The 17,608-nt window shown below is 29.0% G+C and overlaps 1 protein-coding gene and 1 long non-coding RNA gene across 2 annotated transcripts in view; one reads left to right on the top strand and one right to left on the bottom strand.

Annotated features, from left to right (window-relative positions):
* LOC124420434 overlaps window positions 1–3,555 on the top strand; it is a 30,456-nt gene extending 26,901 nt beyond the window's left edge. The window contains exon 2 of the long non-coding RNA XR_006941203.1: window positions 3,381–3,555. This is a non-coding gene — a long non-coding RNA (uncharacterized LOC124420434). The remainder of the gene's footprint in view (window positions 1–3,380) is intronic.
* Window positions 3,556–16,357: 12,802 nt separating this feature from the next.
* On the bottom strand, window positions 16,358–17,436 carry LOC111684085. The gene has a single exon (XM_023446206.2). The coding sequence runs from the start codon at window positions 17,322–17,324 to the stop codon at window positions 16,563–16,565; it is 762 nt and encodes a 253-aa protein (XP_023301974.1). The 5' UTR covers window positions 17,325–17,436; the 3' UTR covers window positions 16,358–16,562.
* Window positions 17,437–17,608: the final 172 nt, after the last annotated feature.

Below are 17,608 nucleotides of genomic sequence, written 5' to 3'. Positions count from 1 at the left end.
TTCTGTTCTAGTTCTGTTCTAGTTCTATTCTAGTTCTGTTCTAGTTCTGTTCTAGTTCTGTTCTAGTTCTGTTCTAGTTCTGTTCTAGTTCAGTTCTAGTTCTGTTCTTATACTGTTCTAGTTCTGTTCTAGTTCTGTTCTTGTTTTGTTCTAGTTGTGTTCTAGTTGTGTTCTAGTTGTGTTCTAGTTGTGTTCTAGTTATGTACTAGTTGTGTACTAGTTCAGTTCTAGTTCTGTTCCACATATTAAAAAGGCTACAGCTATCGAAATAAAATAGTTTACCCAACACTACATGGCCTTAAATAAATATTCCTTTGTTACCCAAAGCCTGAGTGTATACTTTAGATATGTGTATTATGTACATACATATTTATACTTCTTTTTTATTTTATAAAAGGCTACATTTTATGTGGTCATTTTAGTTATTCGTGTCATAAAAACAAACTAAATATTTGCATAATTTTAGGCGAGTTAGAAAATATAAAGTATATACTAAATATAAACGAGAATTTCCCTAAGAATATAAGAGGATTGTTAAAGAGGATTTTCTTTTTTTATACTTTACTTTTATTTATTATATAAACGAATGAATGAAGAATATGAGAAATGTAAATGAAATTTACATGATTTGTGGCAGTTTATTTAAGACTTTATATAAAAACTAAGTCACACAAAATTAGTTATAATGCAAAGGTGACTTTAAAATTGTTAAAATTGTAGAAATAAAAATAAAACTATTAAAATATAAGTCAATGTTGTGGAATTTAAATGACATTTTTAAGGAATTTCTAATGAATAGTAGATTTTATAATATTTTTAAAAATTAACTTTTTGGGAATTTCGTATCAATTGCTTTAAACACTAAAACAAGAGCCAATTATTAACAACATTTGCCCTAATGACTGGTAACCAGTTACACAATTGATATTTTATTGAAGTATGTACTTAAACATTCTCTTTAGTAATATAAGTTATTAAAACTTTGTTCAAATATTTAAAAAGCCTTGATATTTAAACAATAATTTATTATTAAAATTTCTGTTTAAAAAAAAATTTAATAACTACTTCAAAAACTATATTTTATTTATGTTACACAAAAAAAAAATATATTTTGTTTACTACTTTTCTATAAGTTTTAAATTTCTAGTTTATTTTGTTGTTTAAAAAAATCGATATAATATTTTTGTAACATAATAGAAAACACTTTACAAACATATATTTCAAGTACCTTAAAGTATCTAAACCTTTTACAAAACTTTATTAATAATCATAACATTTTTTTTTTTCATATTTTAACAAAAAATTCCTATTTATTGAATATATATTTTTTCTCAATCGAGCACCTAAATGTATACTTCACCTCATTTTTTCTACTAAAATCAAACTGATGTTTTTAATTAAAATATATGTGTGTATGTGTTTTTTTAGGAATTTAATAAATTTGTGTTGCAAATTTCTTTTTTCTGGAAAAACTTATTTAAATTTAAAATAATATACAAAATTTAAAATAAAATTTAGTTTTTTAAATTAAAAACCAGTAGTTGATATTTGATGAAATTTTATTTTAATTAAAACAATTATTATGAACTCCACAAAAAAACTATATTTTATTCTCATCTGAAAAACAAATATAAAATATTATTTATTAAGGGTACATTTTGAGAAAAGCTTATTACAAAATTTTCAAGGAAATCACTAAGGTTATTAGTTAAGCTACAATTTAGTTCTAGTTCACTTCTAGTTCAGTCCTAGTTCAGTTCTAGTTCAGTTCTAGTTCAGTTCTAGTTCAGTTCTAGTTCAGTTCTAGTTCAGTTCTAGTTCAGTTCTAGTTCAGTTCTAGTTCAGTTCTAGTTCAGTTCTAGTTCAGTTCTAGTTCAGTTCTAGTTCAGTTCTAGTTCAGTTCTAGTTCAGTTCTAGTTCAGTTCTAGTTCAGTTCTAGTTCAGATCTAGTTCAGTTCTAGTTCAGTTCTAGTTCAGTTCTAGTTCAGTTCTAGTTCAGTTCTAGTTCAGTTCTAGTTCAGTTCTAGTTCAGTTCTAGTTCAGTTCTAGCTCAGTTCTAGTTCAGTTCTAGTTCAGTTCTAGTTCAGTTCTAGTTCAGTTCTAGTTCAGTTCTAGTTCAGTTCTAGTTCAGTTCTAGTTCAGTTCTACTTCAGTTCTAGTTCAGTTCCAGTTCAGTTCTAATTCAATTCTAGTTCAGTTCTAGTTCGGTTCTAGTTCAGTGTTAGTTAAGTTCCAGTTCAGTGTTAGTTCAGTTCTATGTCAGTTTAATTTCATTTCATTTATAGTTCTTATCGCTGGGTTATTAGTCCTTTTTTACATAACTTTTTTTTAACATGTCTCGTTATTTTTTATTTATCCCCTTTGTCAGTTATGGTTGGAGTTAGTTTTTTTTCGTTTATTGCGCAAAAAGTATCCCTAAAATGCTAAAAAGTATGTGATGGTTTTTGTTCTTTCTATTTAACATGAAAAAAAAACATGTTGTGTAGCTTAAAATGAAATATGTACGACTGTTTAAAAAAATAAAATATAAAACAAACAAAAATGTTTTAAAACAAAGGAAAAAACTATTATAGACATGCCAGACATAAATGTAAATATGAAAAAATAAACATTTTTTTTTTGGAATGCAGTAATATTTTCATAATATTATTTAGCTTATAGTAAAAAAATTAAACAGAAAAAACTAAAGCATATATAACAAAGCCAAAATGCGTTTTACATATAAAGTATACTTTAAGGGGGGATTAAAATTTTAGCGAATAATTTTAAATTTTAAAGTTAATAAACATTGCTAGTGTTATCATTTTATATATCTAAAAGATTTGTTTAAGTCTTTATTCCCCCAGATAGATTTCTTTCCCTTTTTCCACTTGTCATGACAATCATTATTATCATTTTATAAGCTGTTTATTTGATAATTTTATTTTTTTTGCATTTTATCTTACAACTGCCAACTACACTTACAGCAAACAATAGACAAATCTTTAAATATGCTTAGGCCTATAAAAACATCAAGTAATTATTTAAAGGTTGAGACCTTACAATTGTAAAAACTTGCAATATTATAACAACAAATCAATTAAACTTTTTTCAGGTAATCTAATAAGAGAAAACTATACAAATAGAAACATTAACAAGGTCATAGAGTACAAGTGCTAGTATTATAGCTTCAAACCCCTAGGCTATGCTACAATAATTTGCAATAAATATATAATTTTAATAAATAAATAAACAGATATTTATAAATTTGCCAAATAGCAAAACTAACAAATATGTTTCATTTTATTATTTCTATATTTAAACATAAAAATTCCCTATTATTATTTTTTTGCTACAGAAAAATCTAATTTGTTCTTCTTCATTTCTTCATTTCTTTACAGATGACTGAATTGTCTATACCCTCAGTAATCACAATAATAATAGAATGACCATAACAAAATTACAATTTGTGCAAACAAGTAAATACTAAATACAATTCTATGTTTAAGAAGAAATCATAAGGCATTGACACAAGATAAGAAATGAGGCAAGCATGAATACAAAAAAACCGAAAAATATGTAGAAAAAAAAGAAAAGATGATGTGTATATAATTAAATGAAGCAAAAAAGACTTAAAGAAATAAATATATGTATATGTGTGTATATTTCATAAGCAAAATAGTAGAAAAATTTATAAATATAGAGAGAAATTATTGTTTTGTTGTATGAAAAAGAAATTTAGGGAAAACATGCCTAAAAGTAGGCTAAAGAATATCTGAAAATAGCATTTTAGCCATGAAAGTGTGTGGGGTAAGAGATTGCTGCTGTACTGTACTTTTATGTTTAAAACAGTGGTCATCAGCAGAGCTTTAATTAAGATTCCCTTTAAACAGACCTCCCCCTTTTCCATATTCTTTGACTTTAACTATATTTATAACTTCTCACATTGTTAATACTTTATCGATTTCATTTTATTAATGTTTTTTTTTTATAAAATTACATTAAAATCCCTAAAAATAAATTTACTTTTGAATAAATCTCGTTTTTTTTTTCATTATAGCCGCCCTACTGTTATACACTCATAAACAAAAAATATTGTACCTAAAAGTATGCTAAAGAAAAAAATACAAATACTAAGCACAGCAGGCTCAATAATGAAAATTATGCAAAAAAAATACTAAATTGGCAAATAATATCTCCTTGAAATATTATGACCAGCAATAGAAAAGAAAAAAAGAGACAAGAAAGAAAGTGTATAGTCGTGCATGTTGGACCATATGATACCCTACATTATTTACTTTTTCAAACGTGACCCCATCAATATGAAATTTTGCAAGATTATCAAGGCTTGTAATCATGGAACTATTATCGACATATAAGTATATCTAACACTATTATATTTCGGGGAGTTCTGCTGTATAGCCATTTTCAATAGGTTTTGTCCTTTCCTTCAATTATCTTAAAAATTTTACTTTGCGCACAAGATTTACATAAATCGTCAGCCAGATAGCCAGACGAACAGACATGACCTAATAGACGTTTGGTAAACTTTAAGGATGCTATAGGACGATTATATTCGTAAGTTACCCTCCGTACTATAGGGGTATATTGATTTTGTCATTCCGTTTGTAACACATCGAAATATTGGTCATAGACCCACAGAAGTATATATTCTGGGTCCTTATTATATTCTAAGACGATCTAGTCATGCCTGTACATCTGTCTGTCTGTCTGTCCGTTTGTCCGTCTGTCTGTCCGTCTGTCTGTCTGTCTGTCTGTCTGTCTGTCTGTCTGTCTATCTATCTACCTGTCTGTATGTCAGTATGTCAGTCTGTTTAAAGCACGATAGAGTACGAACTTGAAGAGTATATGTAAGGTTTGTTTGGTATTGAAAATGGGCAATATTGGTACACGATTAAACAGATATAACTGCTTTAAAAATGAGTATATAGTGATGAAATTCGACATAAAGAAGTCTTATATGATCCAAAATCTCTTTACCAAATTTTATGATTGAATTGAATACATATAAGTTTCTTTTAAGCACAAATCTATCTACAGAATTTTATGAGAATCGATCCGTAATTGACGCTACCCCCATATAAAGATTCCTTCAGAAATTGACTTTAAAGGACATTAGATATATAATTCGATACACAGAGTTAAGTTTCTAAGAAGCCTAACACCCATTATTACAACTTGCCAATAACTAAAGGTAGGATTTTATAACGCCGATAACTTGTTTGTAGTTATTAAATTTATATTGAAAGATAAGCTAGGAGAAAGATTTTTTTATCCTGTATCGATATCCATTAACTAATCTACAATTATAATAACTAGAAAAGAGTTATCTGCATTATAAAATCCTATATTTAGTTATTGCTAAGTTGTAATATCAACCTAATGTTTCTAGGAGAGCATTATATTTCTGAGCACACAGAAGGAAAGAACCAGTAGAAAAGCACCGAAATTGATACAAATGTCAAAAGTAGCATAACACACTTGCTGACATTTAGAAAACGGATTTGGACAACAGTCGTTGTAAGTTCCACAACACATTTGGATTACGCTTTGTGTCATTTTGCCAATGCATTGTTGTGACTTCGACAAACAGAATCGTTGCCATTTCTAACGTTCTGTTTAACAACATAGCGTTGTCAATTTGTTAACACACTAACCAGCAAAGTCAATTTGTTTACCTTCTATGGAAGTGATGTTTATTGACTTCAAAAGAAACGAAAAGAATACAATTTTGTTTAAAATGGTACAATTTTATTCCCTCCTTGACATGACTTGAGAATGACTTGTTTGAAAACATAGCGTTGTCATTTTGGTAATACACTAACCAGCTAAAATAAAACGAAACACTTTCTAAGGAATAATATTTATCACCACTTCAAAAGTAGTACTTGAGTGAATTTGTTTACCTTCTATGGAAGTAATGTTTATGGACTTCAAAAGAAGCGAAAAGAATAAAATTTTGTTAAAAACGCTACTATTTCACTCCTTAATAACTTCCAAAAAAAAGAACATAAAAAATATATCCTAAAAATGATTTGAGGATGACTTATTTGACAACATAGCGTTGTCAATTTGGTAACACACTAACCATCAAAGTGAATTTGTTTACCTTCTATGGAAGTAATGTTTATTGACTTCAAAAGAAGCGAAAAGAATACAATTTTGTTTAAAATGCTACAATTTCACTTCTTAATAACTTCCAAATAATGAACATAAAAATTACTTCCTAAGAATGACTTGAGATAAAAGAATTTGGAATCAAATAAAAAGAACATCAAGCTTGTGTTAAAATCATCACTTCTTTAGGTCTTTTACAGTACTTCCATAGAGTAAATTCTATTTCTTTTCGCTTCTTTGGAAGTTCTTTTTTTGCTGTGTTTTGTTGATTTGATAACTTCTTGTATTACCCTCCTGCCAACTTTTTGTTGAAATAAAATAAAATCATCATTAATATTTGTGCATTAATATCTTAAATAAATATTAACTTCTTCTAAACTCCTCTTTATATACTTATTTCTAATGAATGAGCTCAAAAACGAATACAGCTCAATTATTTTAGTTTTTCTTCATAGAAAATAAACCTAAAACCCAAAAAGTTGTGTTACCTGTCCAATAAGTTAGTTGTTGTGTTGTTGTTAGGGCCATAATGAAATCAACAAACTTATGTGTACCCATCCACTTAGGGGGAAGGGGATATATTGTGGTATGGTCAAATGTGAATATTATTATTAAAGAACCCCCATAAACTTAACAACACCCTGTAAAGTAATAACATACACACACTCACAAGCTAAACAACATAATATTGTTTAGCAATAAACTAAAGTAAATTATGTAGCCTACATTTAGAGCAACAAATATACGAACTTATATATGTATATAGTATACATAAAGGCTAAAAACAGAAATTGCCTTTAGGCAGTTAATGTCTGAAAAGGTTTAACATTAAGTTATAGCCATAGACTAAAACAAAGTTTCTAACTATGTATTTACCTAAGGGTTCTGGTTATTGTGATTTAATTTAAAAAAATTGTTTTTGATTTCCCATTAAATTATATGAAATGGTTCAATAATATTTTATGCAAATGTTTTTGGAACTGAAGAACAACTTAAAGTTTTGAAAAATTATTATGGAATTTTATTAAGTTTAGAAAATTTTATTAAAAAATTTTAATTATTTTTTTTTCTTTTTTGCTGAGCTTTTGTTTTTTTTACTTTCAACTGGACGTTGTTTGAAATAAAGAAATTTTAATGAAAAAAGTTTTATATTTTTGGGGGGTGAGGAGTAGGTTGTGAAGAAGAATAATAAGAAATACGAAAAATTCTATTGAAGAAAAACTATAAGATTTAGTTAGAAATGTGTATGTATGTATTTATATGTTTAAAAGTTATAGTATGAAGTATTAAGAGAAAAATTTGTTAAAAAAAACGTAGAAAAAAATACTAAAAGTAAAGATTTGTTTAAACAAAAGAAATATTTAAGATTAAAGTTTGAAGTTTATTTAAAACCATAGTATTTGTTTTAAAGAAAAGTAATAGAAAGTATTTGCTAGAGTTTAATGAAAGTATATTTTTTTTGGAAAATTTGGAGAACAGCAAGATATTTTTTTTCATTTTAAATAATAAATTAAAGGAAAATATTATAAAAATTAAACTGTGGAGGTCAAATCATAAAATCTGGCAAAAGGTCTGTTTAAAAGTTAATTTTACTCTAACTTTCTCTCTCTCTTTTAAGAGTTTATCAATTTGAAACAACGTTGCACCACGTTCTCTTTGTTCAGCTTCATACACTCTAGATTTTACACTTCTCATGCTCACGAGTGTATAAAATGCCAACATTTTGCTCTCTGTCTACCGATAGTCTGAACAGTATCCTTTATACACTCAAATGTATATCTTTAAACGGGAGACTTTTGAATTCCCTCTCATAATGTTATTCATATCTCTCTTGCAAGAGTCTATTTATCTGTACCAACGATACACAACGATCTCTCTGATAAGCATTCTTGCACACTCTAGCTTTCACACTTCTCATGCTCACTAATGTATAAAAAGTAAAAAAAATCCATAAGAGAGCTTTTATTTCCTCTCTGCCTATCGCTAATCTGGACAGTATCTCCTGAATATATATTTGCCACCTGTATTCATTTAGATATCACTCAATTATTTAAGGTTTATTACGCACACCTTCCATACACAATTCGTACAATAAACTATCTCAACAACTTTATTAAGCATTTATGAATAATGAATGTTGTCTCTTGCATTTCCTCTCGCACATTTGTAATCTCTCACTAGCTTAAAAGCAATATATTAGAGAACTTTACTCTGCTAAGGTCTTGTTTACTACAACCAATCGATTTTATTTATATGTTTTTCGATAATACCATGATGAGAGTTTCTTCGTCATGATGAAAATTCACATCAACAAAAAGCTCTCTCTCTCTAATAATAATATGCTGTCACTAAATTGTTGTTAAGCTCAATTGTATATCTCTATCGTTACTCTGTCTCATTGAGGTCGAATTTAAACATAAAATTATCTTGCAGTGAGTCCCACATATTATCTTTCTATATCTGTGTTAAATTTACGCCTCTGTTCTGTATTGACAAAAAGTTCACTGATGAGCTCTTTACTCTCACCTTTACTGATAATGATATATATTTTGTTATTAATTTCATTTTTCACTTAATACACTCTGTCTCTCCATACATTCCTTTTTTTATATCGACAAAGGTTTTTTCATCAATTGATTGCTCTCATACGTTCACTTGTCAATCTCCCTGTCTCTCTCAGTGCTATTCAATCGGACTTAACCAGAATCTCATAAGAAAAACATTTTCCAATTACATTAAGTATTGTCTCTCTCTATGTGAAACTGTTGCTTTTGAGAATACGTTTTCTGGATTTCAATATCCAGAGAGCATTTTAGTAGTCACTGGTACAGAAATTACCACAGTGTCAGTTTTCAACAATGACATTGAGTATTTGTCTCTCTCAATATGAATCTGAAGCTTTTGAGAATATGTTTTCCTGGATTTCATTATTCAGAGAACTTTTAAGTAGTCACTAGTACAAAAATGACTTGACACACTCTGTCTCTCCATACAACTCTTTTTGATAACGACAAAGGTAACGACATACTCTCATACTTTCACTTGTCAATATCTCTGCTTCTATTTATATAGACTTGTAAGTATTCTCTCTTTAATTTCACTCATCAGTTGTCTCTCTCAGTGCTCTCTGTCTCTATTTATATAGACTTCTAAATATTCTCCTTTTTAATTTCTTATCACTTGTCTCTCTTAGTGCTATTCAATTGGACTTAACCAGAATCTCATTAAAAAAGTTGTTCAATAACATTGAGTATTTGTCTCGCTCTCTCTCTCTCTGATACTCCTTATAAATTGTTTTCCAATAACAAAGAAGCATTAAGGAAGCTTTTTGCCATTTCTTAAAGATTTTCATTTCTATACAATGAATGTACTTTAGATTCAATATTAGAAGAAAGCTCCATCATTCTGTCTAAAAGTTCATTTGTCTTCTCTATTATTACTCGTTTCAACTTAAGGTAATAATCACCGATCATCTAATTGTGTTAGCATTGATCATGTTATCTCATGATTGTGATTTGAAAAAGGTATCACTGAAGAACTCCGATTGCTTAGCGAAGCTTATGGTGAGTAAGATGTTTTGTGTAATTTAGAATTGGTGATTATGGCACAAAAGACAAAGATCACAAATACCAGCCAAATATGTTTCAAGAGAATGAATTAGAGGCATTAGACCGTGATGATTGCAGTCAAGAAGCAATTCGAAAATGCTTGCGAGCAGTAAAATTTTCCCTTGGAATAGGCAACATGCGGCAATATCTGTTAAGAACTATTTATAAATAAACGGTTTGAAAGTTTTCTACATGAGAAATTTCAGACTTACGACTATTATGTTTGTCTCTAGGATGTGACTATCTAAGGATATGATGCCTCTCTGAGATACGCTTCACTGACATTTAACTGACATGAGCTACTAAGAAAGAAGCGTTTAGGAAGTTTTACTTTATCAGCCTCATAGTCCTGACTTTACTCTGTACATCCATTATCTTTGTCGATCAATGCTGTCTAGAAATATATGTGTCTTAATTTTTGGGAAGCGGGAAGTGATATGAATTCTTATCAAATCTGGCTTATTTTTATCTTTCGTAAATCAAATTTTAAATATGAACATTTTAGAGAGCATCATCGGGTTTGTAATTATTATCTCTAATTTTATCAAATTATCACAATTATGATGTAAAATTCTATGACTTTCAAAAATCTAACATTGCTTTAAGCTATATATATAGTACTCATATCATTTGCGAAAAAAATCACCCACTATTTGTCTTTCTAGTGACTTTTTTCATCACAACTATCATTATTGAAATATACAACCATAAAGATTTATATCTTTTTTAATAAATACTCATACTTTGTCAAGCTGTCTTTGTTGAACAAACAACCTATAGTTCTTTTGGAGGAAATGAATCCCGCTATAAAAAAACTCATGATGGTATGATCTAAGATATCGCAGATTCTTAAGCGATAAATGTAACAGCAGTTCGGTTGAACAGTCCCAAACTACCTATGTAACCTACATAGCTACCGACTTAACAAGTGACTAGCTATTTTATTATATGCTTGTCGTACGAGAACGCCAATCCTCACACCATTGATTACGAAGTAACACAAAAATCTGTAAGTTTGTTTTTCAAGTGCCTACTCTATTGCTTACAAGGGGATACAAAAGTGACGATTGTATTCTCTCGATTACAAAGAAATAGAATAGAGGTAACCTGAAGGTTAGAAATAAATTGAAATCACTGTCTTTTTTGTCTTTGCCGAACTGCTGGAATGTCAAATGAGCTGTGGCTGTGTTCTAATCATATAATCGTATTCACTATCACATACATTTTATTTAAGTTCTCAAGATGTTTTGACCTAGAATGATTCTGAGATTCGTTTTGAAAATATGTTAAGGAAAGATTTCGATACTAACAATCACAGCAACGATTCGTTACGATTATGTTGCCATCGATAGTATGCAACTCATTTGTGTTGATCTTGCATTAGAGATATATTTTTGAGATTCAATATGATCGCGAACTGTTTGTGAGTAAGCGATACTCACGATACTAATAATTCGCTCTGAAAACTATGTGATCAGATTTATTTCCCGAGCATGTTTCTGAAATATTGTGAAAAAAGGATATGTTGTTAAATTAAAAACTTTTTACTTATAAAGATTGTAAAATTATAAAGATTTTAATAGTACTGATACCTTTTTTCATTAGTCCAGTAACTAGTCCACCGAAAACTAGCGGGTTTCTCATTTTTATAAATATTGGTCACATTCATATACTTATATTATTAAATGTATGTGTGTGTGTGTATCTGTATAGTATAAGTATAAATTATTTTGCACAAATTGAAAGCAAAATAGACAGACAGACAGACAGACAGACAGACAGACAGACAGACAGCAGCTAGTCAGACTAAATCATTTAGACAAAATTGTATTTTGTTGGCCTGATGAATAACTACGAAAAGTCACGTTTGGTTGTTTAGAATTTAGTTGTGTTGGATTACGTTATATTTTTTTTTACTATCATACTATTTAGTTGACTCCATCCAGTTGGTTGGACAAAGTAGTGGTAAACAAGAAAATAAAAATAATAAAATATATATGTATGACAATTTATTATGCTGTGTGGACATATACATATAAATAATCTTACTTGGGAAAGTCTATACAGAATTTGTGAAATAAGTTATAGTTTGGTTTTTGCTAGGTCTAAACGAATTGGAGCAGCCTACTAATGTGGCAACTATTTCCAAAATATATAAAAGGAAATTCTTCGTTTTTTTCAGATCTATTTTAGTCCTGATAATTCACTAATCTCTTCAGCTTTGTTGGTTTGTTAGGCCTCTATCGGTCCCGATAGGCACTTAGTAACCAATGCCTCATGTGGGAATTAAACTCGCCAACTTCTGTCTAGACTGTCCAGACTACAACACTTACCTCTAACCTACCGGAGCTGTTACTACAACTCTTTGCAAACCCTCTTTATCACATCTACTTTGAATCACTTGTAATCGATCTCACACGATCAATAAGAGATTTGAGATCTAAACGACAAAAATCAACAAATTTTTGTCTTACTTTTTCCTTATAGGTTACCATCTCCCAATAATTCGTAACATACCACAAATAACTACAACTTTGGAGAAAAAAAATGGAGAAAAAACTATTGTGTTAATAGAGCTTCATTTATTTTTCTTAAAACTTTTTCTTTCTATATATTTGTACCATTTATTATGTGTAGATTTCATATTCGGAATGGAAGTATCATATTCTTGCGAAGTTTCCTCATCACGGTTTTAGTTAAAAGGTGATTAAACTAAAAGTGTTATTTTAGTAACAAAAAACGAAAGGATTTCTTTACGAAATTTTTAACTGTTTTTTGAATTCAAGAAATAAGTCTGAAAAATCATATATCTTTATCGAAAGATCATCAAAAGGAATCATATGATAACTAAGACCAAAAGTATCTCATGAAATGATCGAAACAAGTCACATACTAAGAATGTCTGTATGTTTTGAAAATGATTCGCATTGGCTTGATCACAGCATCATTGATATAAATTGATCATGACTGAGATCATTAACTATCTTACTGAACTTCTGAATACATATCATCTGATTTGCTCAAGTAATTGTAAAAGCTATATCGTTAAGAATCGTAAATATTTGTTGATCGTTAATACTGTTAACTCTCTCGAGAAATCTCTAATATCAACCTGATCAGGTTTTAGATATTAAACTTCTACTCATGATCATAATAACATCAGCACAGATCACTAATAACCCACGACTTTACGAAAAATCTGACAATATTTAAACATATCACATTAATAGCAATTTGTGAAATCAATTGAAAAACTGAAATAGTAAAAACATTTTTGACTTGAATCATGGATAATTGTGATCATAAGTAGCTCACAGCAGCATGGAAAATGAGTTCTATAATCATGCAGTATCGATGTTTTAGAAATGTTTCGAATATTGTAGATCAACGATGTTTAATATCATTAACTCTCGCATAACATTTTGTCACTTGAACAGATCACGATCTTTTATGAACTGATTTAGTTTCAAACACTTGTTGTAGATATGAGAACTGAGATCATGTTTTAGAAATATTTCGAATATTCTAGATCAACGATCTTTAATATCATTAACTCTCCCACAACATTTTGCAACAGTATACTCAACACTATCACAGGTTTTTTGTACAAACCGATCGAGATTCTAAAATATTTCATTAAAAATATATCAATCATATGATTACTCTATTGTACATATATTTAACCCAATATCAGTTTGTAAATTTTCGATAAGATCATCAATATTATGAAATATTTGACGGCTAAAATGACGAAATTTTAACACAAAAGAATGATCAAAGATGAATGAGAGCAGTGGTAGGTAAAGAACTCTCATGACACCTTTTTTTTAATATAATTAACTCTGTCACAACATTTTGCTTCTTCATCAGATCATCATCTTACGTGATTTGTTTCAGTTTCTATCACCTGTAGCAGAAATAAATTTAGTAATCTCTATAACAAATTCATTAGCACATATAACAGATAACTGAGATCATAAGTATACTTAACTCTCTCAAGAGTTGTTTCTACAAACTGATCGAGGTTCTATATTGCATACAAATTCTACCTAATTTCAGTTTCGATTAGATCATCAACATTACGAAACAATCAAAACGAAAGGAGAAATGATCAAAGATCAGTAACAGGTTTGCAACAGCGTCCAATTATATACATTTAAAGCAGCGATAGGCAAAGAGCTCTTTCTAAGGTCTGATAAGATTAATCATATATAGAAATCAAACAAAAGCAATAAGAGAGCAAATTATTAACTCTCTGCCTATCACCGCTTTATAGAAATCAATTTTCAGAGACAATAGATCAGTATCAAGTTAGCAACAGCATTTAATTAAACACCTTTAAAGCAGCCATAGGCAAAGTGCTCTTTCAAAGGGCTAATAAGCTCAAACATATATAGAAATCAAAGAAAAGCAATAAGAGAGTAAATAATTGACTCTCTGCCTGTCATCACTTTAAAGCCAGCAATTTTAACAGACATTATGTGTTTAAAAGTTAATCACTTCTATTTAAACACTCTGTAAACATTTGGCGAAAGAAAATGAAATAAATAACTCTAAACAATTCTATTCTTTTTCAACTACTTTAATTTTTCTATTTTTGTAAAAAGGAGACACAAATTTTGCAAATAAATAAAAGAAAGAATATACAACAAATAATCTTAATGAAATATCAATCTATTCATTGACATTCATTGTAATTTTTCTAACATAATTTTGTTTTTCTATAAGCTTAATTTTAAATGTTGATGATGTTTGTTTGTAGTGTTGTGGATACATATATAGTAGATGAGTCATTTTGGGTTTTTATTGTTGTTGAAATGAGGAAAAGCATATTTTTTTTTAAATTTTGTAAAAGTTTTAACATAATACTTATTAAAGAATATTTAAAGTTAAAGAATTCTAGGATCAACTCAAATTTTTAGAGCATATCTTCAAGAGGCATTTACAGGTTTCGCAGACTTCAATTCAAAACCTTTTTTAACTCACCTTTAAAAACCCCTTAAGATATGCTATAACTTATTAATATATTTCATAAATTTAGCATTTAAATATTTATTAATTACTAGAGCATATATTTAGGCGCCTTTAATTGATTTTTATACCACACACCACTTTAGAGGGGAGGGTATATTGGGTTTGTGCCAATGTTTGTAACGCACAATAATATTGGTAATATACCCACCTTAAAGTATCAATCAATTTCTGAGTCGAATTAGCTATGTCCGTCTGTCTGTCTGTCCTTCTGTCCATCCATGTAAACCTTGTAATCGAACTATGGGTAAGGATTTAAAGGATCTACTCAAATTTTTAGATCATATACTTATTAAAGAATGTTTAAAGTTAAAGACCTAAAGGATCTACTAAAATTTTTAGAGCATATCTTCAAGGGGCATTTAAAGGTTTCGCAGATTTCAATTCAAAACTTTTTTTACTTACCTTTAGAAACCCTTTAAGATATGCTATAACTTATGAATATATTTCTTGAATTTAGCATTGAAAATTTATTAATTTCTAGAGCATATATTTAGGCGCTTTTAATAGATTTTAATACCATAAACCACTTTAGATGGGGAGCGTATATTGGGTTTTTGCTGATGTATGTAACGAAAATAATATTGGTCATATATCCACCTTAAAGCTTAGAATAATTTTCTGAGCCGATTTAGCTATGTCTGTCTGCCCGTCTGTCTGTCTGTCTGTCTGTCCGTCTGTCCATTCCATGTAAATCTTGTAATCAATATATAGGTTGTAATTTTAATGATAATTCAATGAAATTTAGCACATGATTTTCTATTATCCCAGAAACGAAGCCTATATAAAATGATTAAGATCGGTCGATTATTTCAACTTGGCCATGTTTTTTTTAAAGTTATCTTATAATTTGTGTCATAACTTTCTTTGTCCATAACCGATTTCACTTATTTTTAAAACTGAAATTTCAAAGACAGTGTTAAACAAATTGTTTAAATTTGATTCATATTGCTAATGTATTTTTAAAGTTATAATAAGTTAAACGAATTTTAGCTAAAAATTTTATAAAATTAAAAAAAAAAATCTTGAAGAAAAATATTTCAAAATTTTATCTCCTCATTCCCCACGATTTTTGTTAAAGGATATAACAATAAACTTACAATACAAATAATATCTTAAGTTTTTCTTTTGTATAAAACCAAAACAATCAACATCCTCTTTTATATCTTCGATTTCAAAGTTAAATTTCTCAAAAGAAACTATTCAATACATTTTCATTTTCGTATTTTTTTTCTTTCTTTACAAACAAACGCCTTCATATAATACCAAACAAATACTTAAAGATATTGTAAATATGTAAACGAGTATAAGTTTTTAGGCTTGAATGGAAAAAGTTTTTTTGTTTTTTTTTTTTTTTTTTGAAAAGAAATTTGTTCAAGCATAAAAAATGCCTTTTCTTACTAATTGTACAGGTTTATGTAAGAAAAGCAAAAGTTTCTTTACCTTCAAAACAAGGTTATTTTTATTTTCCTACACACAAATCTCTTTTTTTCCTTCATTTCATGCAAAAGTCAATGAGGCCTAAAAATATGCTACAATTATTAATGCATAAATTGTTTATGTGTGTGTGTAACGTAAAGGAAAAAACTTTGTTATGCTTGATTTTGTTTTGCTAAATATTACAATATTTTTATTATTATTATTTTAAGAAATTATAAAATGAATAATAAAATTTCTTACAAAAAAAAAAATTAAATTCAATTTTCCCAACCAATATTCTTTCTTTTTGCAATTACATTTGACTAAAGAAATAAAATTTCTTTTAAGCTTAAATCTAAGACTTCCGGTGAAATCTTAAACTTAAGCTTAACATAAATTTATTTTCTTTATTCTTTGCATTTTAAAATGATGTACCCATACCTCACACATAGAGGGTGTCAACAGGCAACGACATTCTATGGGATGTCTTGGTCTAGGTAATTTACGTGAACATTCCGAATAAGCCGGAAAGGGTGCTTTGCGTTTCTTACAGTTAGATTTAGTTTTAGTTGGTCTACATTTGGGTGGTATATGAGCTTGGCGACAACCCTCCATGGTCATGCGAGGACATTTATAATGAGCACTAGAACATTTTTGCTCACAGGCCGTTTGTGGCCTATGCTTACGTGGTCGTTTTGGCCATTTGGGTTGTTTGATTTTATCATAACAGCAAATAACTTTAGGCTTTCTTATCAACTCTGGACATTCCGCCCAGGTTTGTTGATATTCACGATTAAGTTTATCACTACGTTTGTAGTACAATAAATCAAAACGTGGATAGGCATCTACACAAGGATTGCCGCAACATTCAGCAGGATGTTTTAATTTAATGGCACGTTTTTGTATGGGTAAGGGTTCTGGTGCAGGTTGTTTTAATACTATATCCACTTGTCGGGGATTACAGGGTTCCTGTTTAAAACGATCACCGCACTTGGGTTCCAGATGTTTACAATCCATTTTTGTAGCTTTAGAACGCAGCTGCTGTTGTTGCAGGCAATTTATGGAGGTTGAAGTAACTGAAGATGTGAAAGCCCGATTCACCCAGCGACCCAAGAGAAGGGGCATTTTCAGAAATTGTGTTAAAACCATTATTTTGAATACTATAAATTTTTAAGTTATTTAATTATATATATTTTTTTAGAATTTTTAATAAAATTTCACTAAGAATTTTTGTATTAATATTTTGAAAACTAAATTAATAATTGAATTATATTTTCAACTACTACTGCCACATAAAAAAATATGATGAGAACTGAAAAAGAACAGAACTAGAACTGAACCAGAACTGAACTAGAACTAAACTAGAACTGAACTAGAACTGAACTAGAACTGAACTAGAACTGAACTAGAACTGAACTAGAACTGAACTAGAA

The sequence above is a fragment of the Lucilia cuprina genome, chromosome 5 (genome assembly GCF_022045245.1).
Source record: "Lucilia cuprina isolate Lc7/37 chromosome 5, ASM2204524v1, whole genome shotgun sequence".
NCBI classification, from domain to species: Eukaryota; Metazoa; Arthropoda; class Insecta; order Diptera; family Calliphoridae; genus Lucilia; species Lucilia cuprina.
This window is presented reverse-complemented; position numbering and strand designations above follow the sequence as displayed.

What these genes read in the sequence shown, in the direction of transcription:
- LOC111684085 (XM_023446206.2), bottom strand. Translation starts at nt 17,324, where the DNA reads ATGGTTTTAACACAATTTCTGAAAATGCCCCTTCTCTTGGGTCGCTGG.